Genomic DNA, 16,237 nt, shown 5'->3' on the forward strand with positions numbered 1-16,237 from the left:
AGAATTACTAACAATAAGGGTCACCAATTTCGGCGACCCAATGACAATAAGGGTCACCTATTTCGGCGACCCAACAAACGCTACATACCAACATACTTAGCAAACAAAATTTTTCGCCAAGTAATAAGCTGCCATCATGCCTGCTCGTCTGTGCATGCGTCACAAGGTACATCGGTTCGTGGTCCGTGCAAACATTATAATCATTTTAAAATGTCCGTTTTCACCAGATTTCATTTGATTACCTGGAGAGCACCTCGCAAAACCTCTGACAATATAAACATATCTGACAGACGCTATGGATAAGCAGTCCCTCTGGGGGACAGGGCTCGAGGTCAAGCAGTGAATGCATATCATATAGTGTCCCTTTAAGGTCCATCTCGGTTATTTGAAATTTAATGCATTTTCCTGATGATAAAGGCATTTTTGGTCGGACTTTGACACAATTTGTTGCAATCGAGTGTGAAACTGTCAGAGACTATTAAAACCAGAGAGTTGGTGTCAAAGACACCCAATGCTCGCCTGTTTATACATTTATCGTTTTTAAAAGACTAGTCTAATAATTTTTGTATAAAGCATTGCAGTGAAGTCTGATCGAAATAATTTTAAAGCAATATATGTATTTGTATATTGTAATCAGTAAAAAGAGCGCAAGTGAGCACAATATACACCCGAACAAGAAGGTATATACAGAATTGTGCTACTACATGGAAAACAGAATCCTGTTTGCCATGGCAACCACTTTAGATGACGAACGTATGTCACGACACACCGTCTCCACAGTCTGTACCTATGTACCAAATATGAAACGTGAAAGTTGAAAACTTTGGGAGTTAGAGTGCGGACAGGAACGGATGGAAAACAGCATCCTGGTTGCCATGGCAACCACTTTAGATGACAAACGTGTAAAAAATAGTGTGGCAGATAAAAACATTAGAAAGGAAAAAATAACTTGCACCAAAAACTTTAACATTTTCACGCTCACGCCAGGGGTATCGCTATAGCTCTCTGTTCTTCGAACAGGCGAGCCAAAAAAGTGGAAATAGAAATCAAATTGGAGCTAAGCAAGGTCACGAGGCCGCCGAGAACATTGGAGAAGCTTCACATTCCGCATACAAAATCTCTATACTATTGAAATTCTTCAGATTTCAACGGATTTTCGTGGAAATTGTTTTCGTTGAGTCTGAACCTACATTAACAAATACCAAAGGCGAAAACTAAAAACAGAAACAGAAAAAACAGAAACTTAATAAAAGTTAAGATAAAGTCAAAGGCCGCTTGGAAGCATATGGAAGCTCCTCATGTTGTTTGTATAAATGCACAAAACGATTAAAGAAAAAAAAATAACGCCAATAAATACACGATTATCGCAAACCTTGCTGGACTCGAGAATTAAACTACCTTTGTGACTGTGAAAAGTGAAAACAAATTTAATTTAAAGTTCAAATAAATGCGTGAGGCCGTTCGAAGCAAAAACATCCACTCTCAAAAGAAATCCTTTCCAACGTCGTAAAACACGATTTTTAAAGCATCCATGCACAATCCTTATATAAGCTAACATCATATAACATCAGGCATGTGAGGAAATGCATAACTTTCATGAAAAAAAATACATTTTGACAACTTTATTAGCAAAAAAACGGAACGACCGAGCATCTAACCGAGGCCTCACTCGCAACGCTGTCAGCAAGACCCGATCTTAAAAGATTAACTCCAAAATTGTAAATAATAAAAACACACAACTTACCTTCTTCTTATTATTCTTCTTCACAAGACACCCTTGTCTCTCCAAACATGCACTCGTAGCAACTGCAGAGGCCCTCGGCAGTTGTCTCGCAATGGTCTAACCCAGTTCACGTTCCCTGTTGGTGGGTGAACAAACCAACGCTTGGCAAATTCTGCTTCAAAATGGTCAATTAAGACCCGCTTTGAGGGAAAGCAAAGTGTCCGAGGATGCATGGAGGTATCCGAGGTCAAGTCAGGTAAGGTGTGGACGGATGCGCTGGAGAAGCGCATCGCTGCGTCCACTTTCCGCCGGTACTCAAGGGGCCTCCATCTGGCCATCCCCGAGGCATATTCCTGGCCCATCCCCATCTCCTTGAGATGATGGTCAACCTGCTACAACCAGAAGGCACATGGTCGGCCCATTGGCCTCCTCCACTCATGAGGCTCTCTCATTAAGAGAATCTGGTGAGCAAGATAAGCGTTAGGAAAACAAGCCACATGTCCATACAGCAGCAGCTGACGCTCATGGACTACGCAGGTAACAAATCTCATTTGAGTCTCTCTCAGCAACTGCTCGTTGGACACAAAGTTTGAGCAGCGATAACCAAGGATTCTCCGAAGAGACCTGGTACCAAAGGAATTAAGGCTCCATCTCAGATACCTGGTCAGAATCCAAGTGTCTTATCCATAGAGCAAGACTGGAAGCACCAAGAACCTGAAGACTTAAACCTTCATCCTCCTGCACAGGGACCAACAGTGCCACACCCCATGAACCAGTGAATCCATGACTCCCCAGGCCCGACTGAGATGTCGATTGACCTCTGGCTCACAGCCAGCGGAGACATGAATATCACTGCCAAGATAAGTGAATCTCTCCGTGACCTCAACATTCTTGCCACAAATGGGTACAGACAAGATAGCAGCATCGAAGATGTCATTGAAAGCCTGGATCCAAGTTTTGACCCAGGAAACCCGTAATCCCAGCGGCTCCGGAACTTCATTCAGCACCGCGAGGACCCCCAAAAGCATATCCAGAGTCTCTGCAAAGATGATTGCATTGTCTGTGAAATGAATGTCAGAAATCTTGCACCGCAACTTGACATTCCAAAACGATGCACCGCAGCCTGATCTCTCCGGCATCCTCCCCAGAATCCAGTCCATACAAGCACTGAAAAGTGTGTGGGCTTGAACACACCCCTGATGAACTCCAGTAACAACTGGAAATAAGTCAGAGATGGTGTCACCACATGTTCACAGCACTCCCAGTACCAGAGTATAGTTTGGACATCAGATTGATCCGTTTTGGTGGCACACCACAAAGACCAATAATTATCCTCCAGAGGACATCCCGATTGACTGAATCAAACGCTTGACAGAGATCAACACCGGCTGCAAGCAGCGCCTGCCAAAACTCTCATCTGTGTTCGGTGAGGACACGAAGAGCAAGGATACGGTCAATCGTTGAACTCTTTGGTGTAAAGCCTGACTGCTCTAGGCACTGGTTTTCAAGCAGATGGTGGCAAACCCGATCAAGAATTGTAATCTGAGCAAAGACCTTGCCCGGCACTGAGAGCATCGTCACACCTCGGTAATTATTGCAGTCCTGGCGATAACCCTTCTCTTTCCAGAGAGAGAAAACAAGGCCACTCTTCCAGTCAGTTGGGATGATGCCTGTGTTCCAGGCAGAACACAGAACTGCATGCAATGACATGAGTTCAGCATTTCCACAAGCCTTGAGAAGTTCAGCATGGATGCCACAGATGCCAGGAGTTTTACCCATTTCAACCAGTTCACCACATTCTGTTTTTCCACTGAAGGAAAACTCCAATGAAGGTGGATCACAGTTGATTGGAGGGTCAGCAATAAGGATAGTAACATCCTGACATCCAACTCAACAACTGTTGCGTCAGCCTGGTACAGCCACTCAAAGTAACTGGCCCATTAGGCCTTCACTTCGGACTCCTCTGTCAAGAGCCCACCAACCTCCACTCTAACTGCAGTATACGGAGGGATGGGCTTGGAGGAATTCAATGCGCAAATATCCCTTTAAGCAGGATGAGAATCACTTGACCACAGGTGATACTCTACCCCTCACAGATTCCTCGCACATCGGCCTCTTTGTCCACTCTCAGCGCACGTACAGTTTTATGCCTCAACGCCCTGAACAAGTCAGCTCTGCCAAAAATCTGGCTCGGTTACTCTGGTCAATGGTATCCAGTGTGGCTTGAGAGACAAAATTATTCTTTGCCTTACGGTGAGTTCAAAACATCCACCGGCAAACTCATGGATGGTGGTCTTGAAAGCACTCCACAATTCTTCAGGATTCTCCAAAGCACTCAAACCCCACTCAACCTGTTTGCAAAATCCTCAGCTACCCTCTCATCTTTGAGCTTGCCAACATCCAGCCTCAGCGAGAATGGTACCATTCTCCTGGATTTAAGCTGCAACTTCAGAGTTGCTACAACATCCCTGTGGTCAGACTTGAGGAACTGAGCACTCCGGTTGATCCTGCAGTTCTAGATCATCCTCCAGTGACCATCAACGAGCACATGGTCAATCTCCTTTGCCACATCACCCGCGTTGGAATTCCAGTCCAGCGATGAGCCTGTGGGTGCTGATGAGCCTGCATGCCTGAATCAGGCACCAAAGGTCCACGACTTCTCGCAAAGTCAAGGAACTTCGTGCTATTCTGGTTCACAGTTCCAGACCCATGGGGACCAACACACATCTCATAACCATCCCTCTCAGTTCCAGTCGATGCATTGAAATCCCCCAAGATTAGAAGAGTATCTCACCTGGTACACTGATCAACCACAGACTCGAGCGTGGCATAGACTGCATCCTTCATGGTGAGATCACTCGCCTCAGTCGGAGCATTTGCAGAGACCAGTTAAACGACACCCAAGGAGTGACGAATCTTTAGTCTCATACTACGCTCGTTGACCAGTGTTACCTCAATTATCATTGGAGTCAGTTTATTGGACACAGCTACAGCAACTCCAAGGGCATAGTAACCATCAGAGCGACCAGACCAATATTAGGTGTAACCACCCGCCATGATCTCGCCACTATCCGGTCTCCAAACCTTAGAGTATGCTGGTGATCATAGATAACAGAGACAGGTGATCATCCTCTCTTGGGGATCGGACATTCCAGACACCCACCTGAACGGACCGCCTCAGGTTAATCCAATGAGACTGTCGTCTGGTGGATGATGCTTCAGCAAGACTTCGCCACATACCACTGCAATCTGACCGAAGAAGTTTACCTTGTGCCTTTCCTACTATCATCAAGGAATTGGGATCCTGAAGACTTTGCCCCAATCCCGACAACTGCAAGAGGACGTCTGCACACACAGTTGGGCACGAGATATGGATGCCCATTGGCTCACAAGCAGCTCCTCTGCCCTTTGACAGGTTTTCTTTTTAATCCTGCTGGGTGTCCATATCCATACACCTTCCTCAGTAGGATACCTGGTGGGGGAGACGGTTTAGTCGCCGACAACCCGACCATGAAACAGGTTAGTACAGGTTTACATGGTGCCTGTAGCAAGTCACAGATCTCATCTGGCCTTAACTGCCAATAACCTGGAGCAAGTGTTCAGGGATGCATCTGATAAAGGATATAATTAAATAAGGCAATTAATTATATATCTTCAAAAGGGGTGTTATAATTAACCCAAACACCCAATTTTCACTCATGCACTCCCTTAGAGTTTTCTTCGTATGCATGTAAAGTTTCAGGCTGCTAGGTTTCATGGTTTGGAGTGATGCAGGAGAGATACACACACACATACACACACATACACACACAAACACACACAAACATTTATTGGTGTAAATTTAACCAGACTGCCTTGCATCCCCTCCAGCTCTTCCTCTTTACCTTCTACACCGTTTGTAGGTAGACGTTTCGACTATGGAGGAGCGAGGCTCGAAAAGGCACAAGAGTTAACGTGACATCTCGCTTGGACTTTGATCGCATGAAGCAGCTATGTTGAAAATACAATCAAATGACATATCCTGGCATGGCGTGCCAGTCAAAGCGTTCGTCATCGTACAGAGAGGGTCGGGTGTTTTGTGTTCAACTGGTGTGGAATTTCTTGGATGCAAGAAGGAAAGCTTTCCTTTCGCTGTAAAACAATACTTTGAAAAACATTAAATAACATTGATTTAAACAGCCACTTTGAGAGGAAATAGTAGAGCCGAAGGAGGAGTCCCGGTTTGTTCGCCTCTATTAAAACGATGCAAGCTTGCTTGGGGTCATTTTGCCACAATCACACAAAGGCACATTTCCTTTCCCATCAAGAATCGGATGCCTCGCGGAAGGCGCCAAAACAATGGGAATCGAAGCCATTGTAAAGGGCAGTGCAGCATCGTTATTGTGCCAGGAGATCGTGGCCTGTGCGTGGCCAGCGTCCTGGAATTCCTGGTGCAGGTTCATGAAAAAAGGAAGTGTCAAATTTGGATTCTTCTGGAATAATGAAATGATCAAGCTTGAACATGAGCTCTCAGCATGGAGCAGCCATTGTAGCCCAGTGTAACACTTCCCATGAGACTGCTTTGATGGCACTGAAGTCAGGAGAGGAGCGAGGCATGGAAATGGAGATAGAGATAGAGATAGAGATAGAGATAGAGATAGAGATAGAGATAGAGATAGAGATAGAGATAGAGATAGAGATAGAGATAGAGATAGAGATAGAGATAGAGATAGAGAGTCTTTAGCCACAGCAGCTCTCAGCATCACCTGCCCGAGCTTTTGCTGATGTACAGAGTGTGCTCAGACTCAGACCTGTGTCCAGTTCTGTATTATTCGACAGACACAACTCGCAGGCCTCATATTCTATAATGCAGCATGTACAGTACCAGAACAGAGGTTACATTGAGAGTAAGGCACATTCACGCACTCTTCGATCGACGTATACCGAGAGTTGAACTTTGTTGTGAGTGAACTTGAGTGCCATGCTTTTACATTGCAGGGACACTTCTCTTCCGTCACCCGTTCCCAATGCCAATCTCGAGTCTCAATTCTGACCTACAATGATAAATGTACACATTTAGCATCTTTATCAAAACATTGAAACGACCTTGTGATCCAAGAAAAACAAAACATTATCCACACACACAAGACACAAGATAAGTGATAGAAACACTCCTCATCTTATTCATTGTTTATTAAGTGGAGGCAAGAATGTGGGTTGGGGATGACAAGGGAATGGACAAATGATGGACATCTTTACACAAGGTAATGAGACACAGTCGGAAGCCATTTGGCCCACCATGCCTGCATTTATTTATTTTTTAAGGCATGAAGGGGGTTGTGGTGTGAGCAATAAACAAATGTGGACAACACATTCACCTTTTACATGAGGCCCTTCGAAAGACATCACAATCACAGCACATGAACACAATCACCCATCCATTCCGAGTTACCTAACATCCTATCAATACTTATGTACCCCTCTGTCCCCAATACTTTGAGGTACCTATAATGTTTTTGAACTCAAATGTAAACCTATCTTCCATTTCTGCAGGGAGTACCTTTCCAGGGTCACCATGTCGTGCATTAACCAGAGAGTTAAGAGAATACCTTACCGCACACAGTCTTGAGAAAAGGTCATGAGAAGCGTCTTTTCAACTCTTGCTTTGCATTTCCAAAACAAGATCTTCAGGTGGTGGACAAACAAATGGAAACACCAATGTAAAGTCATCATTTAATGTGGCGTTGGGGTACCATTGTGTGGCCAGTATGGCCTGCATGCACCGTGCTATAGAGTCCACCGATGTCTGGAATTCTGCAGGAGAGATGCAGCATCATTCTTCCAAGAGAAAGTCAATCAACTCACACTTGTTTGATTAAGATGGAAAACACTATCTCAGGCATCGTTCCCGAATATCCCATAAATGCTCGATTGGGTTCAGATCGTGTGACTGAGAAGGCCATGACACATGGATAGCATCAGCGTCATGCTCACCAAACCATTGGGCTCTGCGGATGGTGGCATTGGGAGGCCTCCTCTTGCAGCCATACTAGCCATAATTATCGGCAACCAGGCGTGTGCAGCATTTTTATACATGACCCTAAGCATACTGGGATGTTATTTGCTGAATTAGCACATGGGCCACACCTGTGTGGAAGCCGTTGTTTTCTATGTACCTGGTGTCCATCATTTACCCAGGTGTTTCCATTTTTTTGTCCACTACCTGGATATTCACCTGTTTGTGAACTTGGAATAACAGGCACGATGGCAAGCACACAATACACAGCCAATGGGTTAAATGGAATAGTCCAGAGCTGAATCTTCTGCCAACTCTTCTTGGAGAAATCGATGATTTTCTAACGATTTTTGAGGAAAAGATGCACTGAACAAATATCTTTTGGATGAAGTTAGTCGTTGTCATTGCATCGCTAGGCACCACCATTTTGTGTGAATCTTACCATTACTCCGCCATGAGAGTGGGCGGAAAATTTGATTGGTCGAGACAGCAGAAAATTCTGCCTAAGTACTGCTAAACTGGAGGTTGTTGGAAGTGCAAACAAGGCAATTTGTGCTCTCCAGTGTTCAAATATATAATTCAATTTAAATTAAATAAAGGTTTTAAAGGCTGCATAATAAATAAATCTGGAGACGGCGATGGTTCACGAGTAATGTACACGGTTCGCCTTTTATATTTTTTGACCTTCGAGGGGACGCCACTGGAAAACTGGCGGGAATCGGGAAAAACGTAAATGATGAAAGTTGTAGTACTCGAAGAGCACTACTTGCATTCCAACTTTCATTCGAAACAGTTGAAAACCCGAGGAGCTCGATGCCCAATTTATTGATTTTTTGATATTTTCTAAGTTCGTGACCTTGTGACCTTGACCTTGGGATGAAAATGAAAAATCGAGCTCCGTGGGGCTATGCAGGTAGCATTGGGCTAACCAAATACCGAAACCCTGCCAGATTCGACGAACCCCCTCGGAGCAGATGTAACTTGAAACCGACTACCCGCTAAAACACGTTTTTTGGGCGTGGCTCCGCCCTTAATGGGCGCACCATGCCCATTCTCAGGAAAACACAACTAGATCATGATATAAACCTCCCACCCAAATTTTATCAGGATCGGATCAAAACCCACAGAGCTATGCTCGGGACAGACAGACAGACAGACAGAGAGACAGACACACACCCATAACGAACATAATGGTCACTTACTGACTCGTGAACCAAAAAAACCCCATTGAATTGGAAGTTAACCACCGATGATGCACCTTCTTTTACACCATCTTATTTAACACAGTTCTTCATACCTGTTGCTCGTGTCCTTTATGGACGTACCTGAGAGTTTTCTGTTTGGATAGATTTTCAATTTTGCTTAACTGTATGTATGCATGCATGTTCGGGATGAGACTCCGTACAATTTTGCCAAATTCAGAGCCAAACTACTGCTAAACCATGCAGGCTTTGATGGGCCGAATGGAATGGCCTTCTCCCACACTGAAGTTTCTCGTAAGGGAATGCATAATATTATTCTTATTCTGGATGCTCTCTGGTGAACCCTCCCCATGGAAGCACTGTTCTTCCTCAGATGTGGTAACAAAAACTGCACACAATATTCTTGGTGAGGCCTCACTAACTTCCTGTACAGCGTACAGTGTCAACACTATGTCTTCGGATTAATGGTTTATCACTAAGCTGGATTTTGGCAGAACGGTTAAGTTGGCTACCTTAAGACCTTAAGGTCTTCAGTTATAAACCCCTGTTGTTCTGTTAAATATACCACACAAAGTGGTTGACTCAGCCTGTCATCCTTCTGAGGTTGGTAAAATGAGTACCAGCTTGCTGGTATCCTGTGTCGGAGTGGCGACCTGTACAGTATTGTACCCAATAGCCAAGGAGACTGCTTTTGCAGCACCAACGCTCCGCAAAGTATAGTCCCAATGGATGGATGGATGGTTAAGTTGGCTACCTTAAGAACTAAAGGTCTTTAATCCTAAACCCCTGTTGTTTTGTTAAATATACCACACTAAGTGGGTTGACTCAGCCTGTCATCCTTCTGAGGTTGGAAAAATGAGTACCAGCTTACTGGAAACGGGGGCACTGCATCAGCAGCACAGTTGTGTTCTCAGCAATGATGCAACCACCCTTTGTCAAATGACATGGTGGGATTTTTAACGTGTTCCAGCAGCACCTAATGTGAACAGATGGGTCTCCAGCTTGGCATCCTTTCATGGCCTACCCATTGATTCAATGTCCTTCCTATGAAGCACGGACCCTACAGTCTTCTAAAACTGGTTGGGAATCAACTCCCCCCCCCCCACTGGATTGCTCAGAGGCAAGTGCACCAGCTCTGCCACCTTCATGTCAGACCTGCATACATTTGGTCTGTCTTGGACTGTGAGTATCTCGTTTAAAGAATGTTTTAAATGCCACTTGTATATTCAAACTCTCTCATGTACTCCCACACATGCTTGTCCATGGCTCAGGAACACTGTTTTACCTAGAACAGCACTCGGTAGAGCACATACCTCCGCCGGGCTGAACAGTTTACGTTTGTATCCAACTGACAGGCCAGGTCTGCATCTGGACCTGAACCAAAATCTCATCAGGTTGTTCTTGTGTTCGACCCAACTCATCCACTAAGTTTCGTCCGAATCCAAACACAACCTTTTGAGATGCTGTGCTATATATCGTTTTATATCGTTGCTATGTATCGAGAGAGTGTGTAAGCACCATCACGGCATTCCACTTACTCTTCAGGTTCTTGTAGCACACAAGAAACGGACATATAAATCGCTTGGTCTTCAAAGTGAAAATAAAAACTGAAACGAGAGAACTGTAGCACGAAAACATTTACCGTACTACAAACCACACGTCCTTCATGAACACCGCACATGCTCAAGACCTGGAATGCAAAATGCAAACCTCACGCCTCGGAGTGCACACCTCGTAGCTACTGCATGCCAAGTCACCGTGTCGGTGAGATGCAAAGCACAAGACTTGATCCAAGGCACGGCAATGAATCACAAGCTACCTGTCATTGACCACGTAATTCACTCCAGGCCGAGTTGTGCGTGCTTCGAGGTTTATCGCGCACACGCGGGTAGAAAATGGTCTGTGAAACTCCCTCTCCGCAAACAGTTATGATTCTTCACCAGTCGAGACCATCGCTTTTCACCTCTGCCCTAATAGCCCTTGGGTGGCGAACAAATGCCTCGGATAATGAATGGGAAACATGCCAGCGAACGCTGCACCTTTGACCCCAAAATTAATGTAGCACCACCTGGAGGACCGTGCCAAGAGCATATGGGCTGCTGAGGAATCTCCACTGCATGAGCACAAAGTATCAAAATATGCTTATACCACAAACTCTGTGATCTTCAACTAGCTCCACGGATACCATGGGCACCAAGAGGTGAGACAAACTGTTTGCGATATTCAAATGCCTAATTCGTCATAACAATATACAATTGTATCCATTGGCATCGTGCTGGATGCTCCTTGGGAAGATGCAGAGTTATTGAACTCTGTTTTCACTCAAGAGGCCAAAGTCCCAAATCAATCCCTTCCTGTACCCAACGCTTCCCCCCATTACAGATTGTTCCCTACGGCCTGTGGATTTCTCCCCTGCAATAGTGGAGAGGTTTCTCACCAAGCTCGACACCTCTTCAGCAAATATTCATGATCACACAAGTGCTCTGATCCTTCAGTCCTATCGTACTCTCTCTTTCACAGGTCCTTCTTGGATTTGCATCTTCCTCCATTTTGAAAGGTTTCAAACATCGCCCGCATCGATAAGAAAGCTACCAAGACGAACCCTCTCAATTACAGTCAACCTATCAGCCTTGCTCACACTATAAGCAAATAAATGGAGTCTATCATTGTGGCCAAGTTCAAGCACCATCTCTTCTGTAACTCTATAATCTCTGACAAACAGTTTGGCTTCTGACCTACTCCTGAAACAGCAGTAGATTTATCTCCTGAACGTCAACAAAGATGTTAGGTAGGACTATCTATCTGGATACCTCTCGAGCCTTTCATACTGTCTGGCATCCAGCCTTGATTTATAAATTATCTTCCTTTGGTATCCAGGGCCTCTTGCTTTTGTGGCTGTCTGAATTCCACAAAACTGAGGCTTATGGAACAGCAAGAAACAGCGGGAGCTCCTTGATGGTGGCCTTGACGGTCCCTTGATGTTTCCCTTCAGGCTGGAGTTCCACAGGACAGTGTCTTCAGACTTACATTATTCTTGATGTATATCAATGATCTATCTGATCCTCTTGAAAACCATCTTCACCATTTTGCCGAGGACTCCACCCTGTGGAAAACTCTTGTGAAAGGCTGACCGTTGCTGAATCTCTTTGGTCAGACATGGACAAGAGAAGTTGCTGGTCAGCTACTGGGAAAATGACGATCAATGCCGACAGGTCACACGCTTCACTCTATCTCTCCATAAGGATCGCGAATCAAAATATCCAATCCACTTCCCTGGACAGCTACAGGAAGAAGTACAGTCCTTGGACCTTCTTGGCTTCACTTTCTGCCATTACTTTTCATGGGAGGATCATATCACCAAACTAAGTCCAAAGACTGGTTGGTCTTGTTCTGATATACTATTGAAAGGTTTTCTTTCACAGATTTATTCCAATTTAAAAAGCTCAGAACTTTACTCCCAAGGTATTCTCTGTAGAGCTAAGGTATTCTTGAGCCACGCTGAACTCATCATGTTGTACATCACTTTAATACAGAGCTCGATGGAGTATAGCTCCCACACTCTGTGCTGCTACTCCTGCTTCCCACCATGCTCCTCTTGTGAAAGTAACAAAAAAAGCCTTCAGCACCATTGGTAGGTCGAGACAGGAACCAGATTCAAAAGATTGTCATTGTCCAACGGCAATAAGTTGGTGGGCTCTCAATTTTATAAAAGCTTGCATTTGGTCTTGCTCTTCTTGCCCCTCTCCTTACTCTGTCCTTGCCAAGCCACGCTGGGTCACATGCATTCCACCAGAAACGCTCACATGCTCACCTTCCCAAACTGGGGGGCTAGTTGCCCATCCTCCATTCATCCATCCCCGTATTCTCAAGATTATGGTATCATCTCTCTGTGTCAACTGTCTCGTCCTCCTCGCTTCAACCTTTCAAATATGCTGCCCATCACTGCCTCATGTGCTCACCGATGCCATCCATGATCTCTTCTGCACATGCTGATTCTTTCCCATTATGTTCCTTTCCAGGCCATTGTTGCCGTTTTATTTTGTGTTATTCCTCCTTGTGTATGTTCATCACCTCCATTGTTTAGCTCCTTCTTCCATGAGCCTCGACGTCCTTTCATACAAATCCTACTTACAAGTGTGTAAAATTGGAGAGAGGAGGAATTCGACGAAGTGTATGAAGACACGAACCAAGGAAGGTGCGCCGTTGTCTGCAGCAGGTGGAACCTCGGACTCGAGTGGATGTGGACACGTGGTAGATGTTTCGAACTTGCGACTGTGACGTTGCTTTCCGCACTAGGTGGCGCTACAAGCAAAAAAGGGGGCAAATGGTCACCTTCAAAGACACATCAGCGAGCTTATTTGATGATGGGAAGATCTGCCATCGTTTTAAGAGAACAGAATGGTATGTCGACCATCATGCTGATTAGATCTGTAGTTTAACCACACACCGGGTCAAGTGGTCAATGTCTGTGACGGTCAATTAATCCTCATGCACAGACCACTCACTGCGAAAGGCAATTGAAGGGGCTCAGACTCGCACATCGCCCGTGATTTCATCAAATTAAGGAAGGAATGTGGAAGGAGGAGGATTGGTCCCATCAGAGATTTATTCCAATTTAAGGAGATGGAATGCCTCCTTGATTTGATACCCGTTAGATGCTTTCTGGCATGCCGGGGATTCATTGAGCGTTGACGTTAAAATTGCGTAAAAACACACAAAAGCGCAATTAATATTCTCGGAGACAAATGTTTCTCCTATTCATTCCCATCGATCGTTTATGTTTTTTTTCTCCAGGATATTTCTCCGAAAACATCCCTTTTCGATTTGCTGGGCGAAGCACCCCCCTTCCAGTCTTCTGATCTCAGCCCCCATCCCGCCGAGCAGGCACAATCACAACCCACGTCCCCCCTCGGTGGTAAGAGAGCGGTTTTCTGGACGAATCACCCCTCCTCGCCACCTGATCCGAGACCCCATTTCAGGCCGAGCAAGAACAATTCCCCCTCCTCCTTTTGGAGAAGCGGTTTGTCGGGGGAATCGCCCCCTCCGAGCCCCTTCCCACTGAGCAGGCAGTCCCTCCCTCCACGGGTCCAAGCGACGCGACGTGCCGTGCATGCGGCAGGATCCGTACCTCGGGAACATCCCGCAAGAAATTCTCTCCATTTCGTTTCACTTCGATCTCCTCGGCCGTGTGCGTTACCCGGGGTCATCATGGAAGCCGGAGGGAACAGCACGGAGAGGAGACGGACCGGCCGTCCGGCCTCGCCAGCTCGGCCGAAGGGTGTGGGCCACGGGCGCGGGGGCCCGGGGAAGGCTGGTATCGTAAAACCGCCACTCTCCGCGGCCCGTCTCGGCCGCCGCGGCCCGACCAGGGATAAGATGTTAAAAGCCGTGGAGGGGATTCCCAGAGGAGCGCAAGGACCTTCCCGAGGCACTCGTACGGTCACAGTTTCACGACCTCCTGGTCCAGCCGAACCGAGAACAAGGAAGGTCGATGGAAAAGGGCCACCGAAGCGGGGCCGATCAGGACCGTTACCAGCACCCGATGCCGGGGCGCTTAGGATTCTGCACACGGACAGCAGCTCTGATATTTCGGACTGCGTGTCAGAACCGTTGTCAATCTCGGACGAATCCAAATGTGCCCGTGTGGCCTCCACTGGCAAACCAGAGTGGGGGAGCGACCGAGAACAACCGCACTGTCCGTGCGAACCCGACGGTGATGTCCCCACCAAACCCGATATCGACTGTGACAGTGGCATGGAGGCAGAATCTGTAGACTCGCGGGCTGAGCTTAGACCGAGCCGAGGTGGGGAACAAGCGGTGCTCGATGAAGACCGTTTGTCTGCTCAGGCCGGTAGCGATGACCTCGGCGATCAAAGAGTGTTGGAGGAAGAGCTGGACCTCCTCGGGCAGGATCTTCTTCGGGAGGTGGACGAGTTGCGTTCAGAAAACACCTACCTGAAGGTGCGTACACCAGGGACAAACAACGCCTTGCTTTGTGGACCAGAGCAAAGAACGACTTGCTTTGGGGGTGCTCCTTCACGTAGACCTTTTCGTTTTACTCACTCCCCGGGAATCACCATCAGCTCTCCCGACATCGATGTGCATTATAGTGAAAATTGAAACGCGTTGGACATTCACACATCCACTCGCAAACATGAAATCTCTTTAATGGCTCGTGGGGAGATTTGAAAGGTCTTAGATCTTGAATTAATGCAACCACCGGTCTTTATTTAAAATCACCTGCTTTTATTTACAAATACTGTACTTACAACCACCTACCTTTATTTACAATTACATACAACCATCAATCATTATTTACAAATACATACAACCACCTATCTCTATTTACAAATACTTTCAAACACCTATCTTCATTCACAAATACTTACAAACTACTATCTTTATTTACAAATACCTACAAACAACAACCTTCATTTACAAATACATACAACCAACTATCTTTATTTACAAATACTTTGAAACACCTATCTTCATTCACAAAACTTACAAACTAATATCTTTATTTTCAAATACTTACAAACTACTATCTTTATTTACAAATACTTTCAAACAACAACCTTCATTTACAAACACTTACAGCCACTTATCTATATTTACAAATACATACAAACACCAATCTTCATTAACAAATACTTACAACCACCTATTTTTATTTACAAATATCTACAACCACCTATCTTTATTTACAAATATCTACAACCACCTATCAATATTTACAAATACTGAAACCACTTATCTTTATTTACAACCACCTATCTTTATTCACAACTACCTTTGTTCACAACCACCAATCTTTTTTCACAACCACCAATCATTAGTTACAAATATTTACAACCACCTATCTTTATTTACAAATACTGTAGTTAAAACCACCTTTCTTTATTTACAAACACTTACAACCACATATCAATATTTACAAATACTGACAACCACTTATCTTTATTTACAACCACCTATCTTTATTCACAACTACCTATCTTTGTTCACAACCACCAATCTTTTTTCACAACCACCAATCATTAGTTACAAATATTTACAACCACCTATCTTTATTTACAAATACTTACACCACCTATCTTTATTCACAAATGGTTAAAACCACCTATCTTTATTTACAAATACTTACAACCACCAATCTTTATTCACAAACATTTACATCCACCTATCTTTATTTACAACCACCTATCTTTATTTACAACCACCTATCTTTATTTTTAAATACTTACAACCACCTATCTTTATTTTCAACCACCTATCTTGATTTACACATACTAACAACCACCTATCTTTATTTAC

The 16,237-nt window shown here is 45.0% G+C and overlaps 1 protein-coding gene and 1 long non-coding RNA gene across 10 annotated transcripts in view; one reads left to right on the plus strand and one right to left on the minus strand.

Moving 5' to 3' along the window:
- Positions 1-16,237, minus strand: part of LOC147020309 (uncharacterized) — a 127,975-nt gene that overhangs the window by 10,712 nt on the left and 101,026 nt on the right. Inside the window, exon 4 of one of the 6 annotated variants that reach the window (XR_015061751.1) lies at positions 1,750-1,859. The exons of the other annotated variants lie outside the window; for them this stretch is intronic. This is a non-coding gene — a long non-coding RNA (uncharacterized LOC147020309). Of the gene's footprint in view, positions 1-1,749; positions 1,860-16,237 lie in introns of those variants that run through there. 6 annotated transcript variants of the gene reach the window in all.
- The window catches only part of LOC147020310 (microtubule cross-linking factor 2-like), a 70,611-nt gene continuing 68,226 nt past the window's right edge, over positions 13,853-16,237 (plus strand). For 3 of the 4 annotated variants that reach the window (XM_085895601.1, XM_085895602.1, XM_085895603.1), the window contains exon 1: positions 13,864-14,881. In XM_085895601.1, coding sequence (XP_085751727.1) covers positions 14,129-14,881 — 753 coding nt within the window. In that variant the 5' untranslated portion in view covers positions 13,864-14,128. Of the gene's footprint in view, positions 14,882-16,237 lie in introns of all 4 variants that reach the window. The other variant, XM_085895604.1, reaches the window with a different exon arrangement.

This window comes from Eptatretus burgeri, chromosome 9, assembly GCF_056783735.1.
Source record: "Eptatretus burgeri isolate ZD-2024b chromosome 9, Ebu_testis_v1, whole genome shotgun sequence".
Lineage (NCBI taxonomy): Eukaryota > Metazoa > Chordata > Myxini > Myxiniformes > Myxinidae > Eptatretus > Eptatretus burgeri.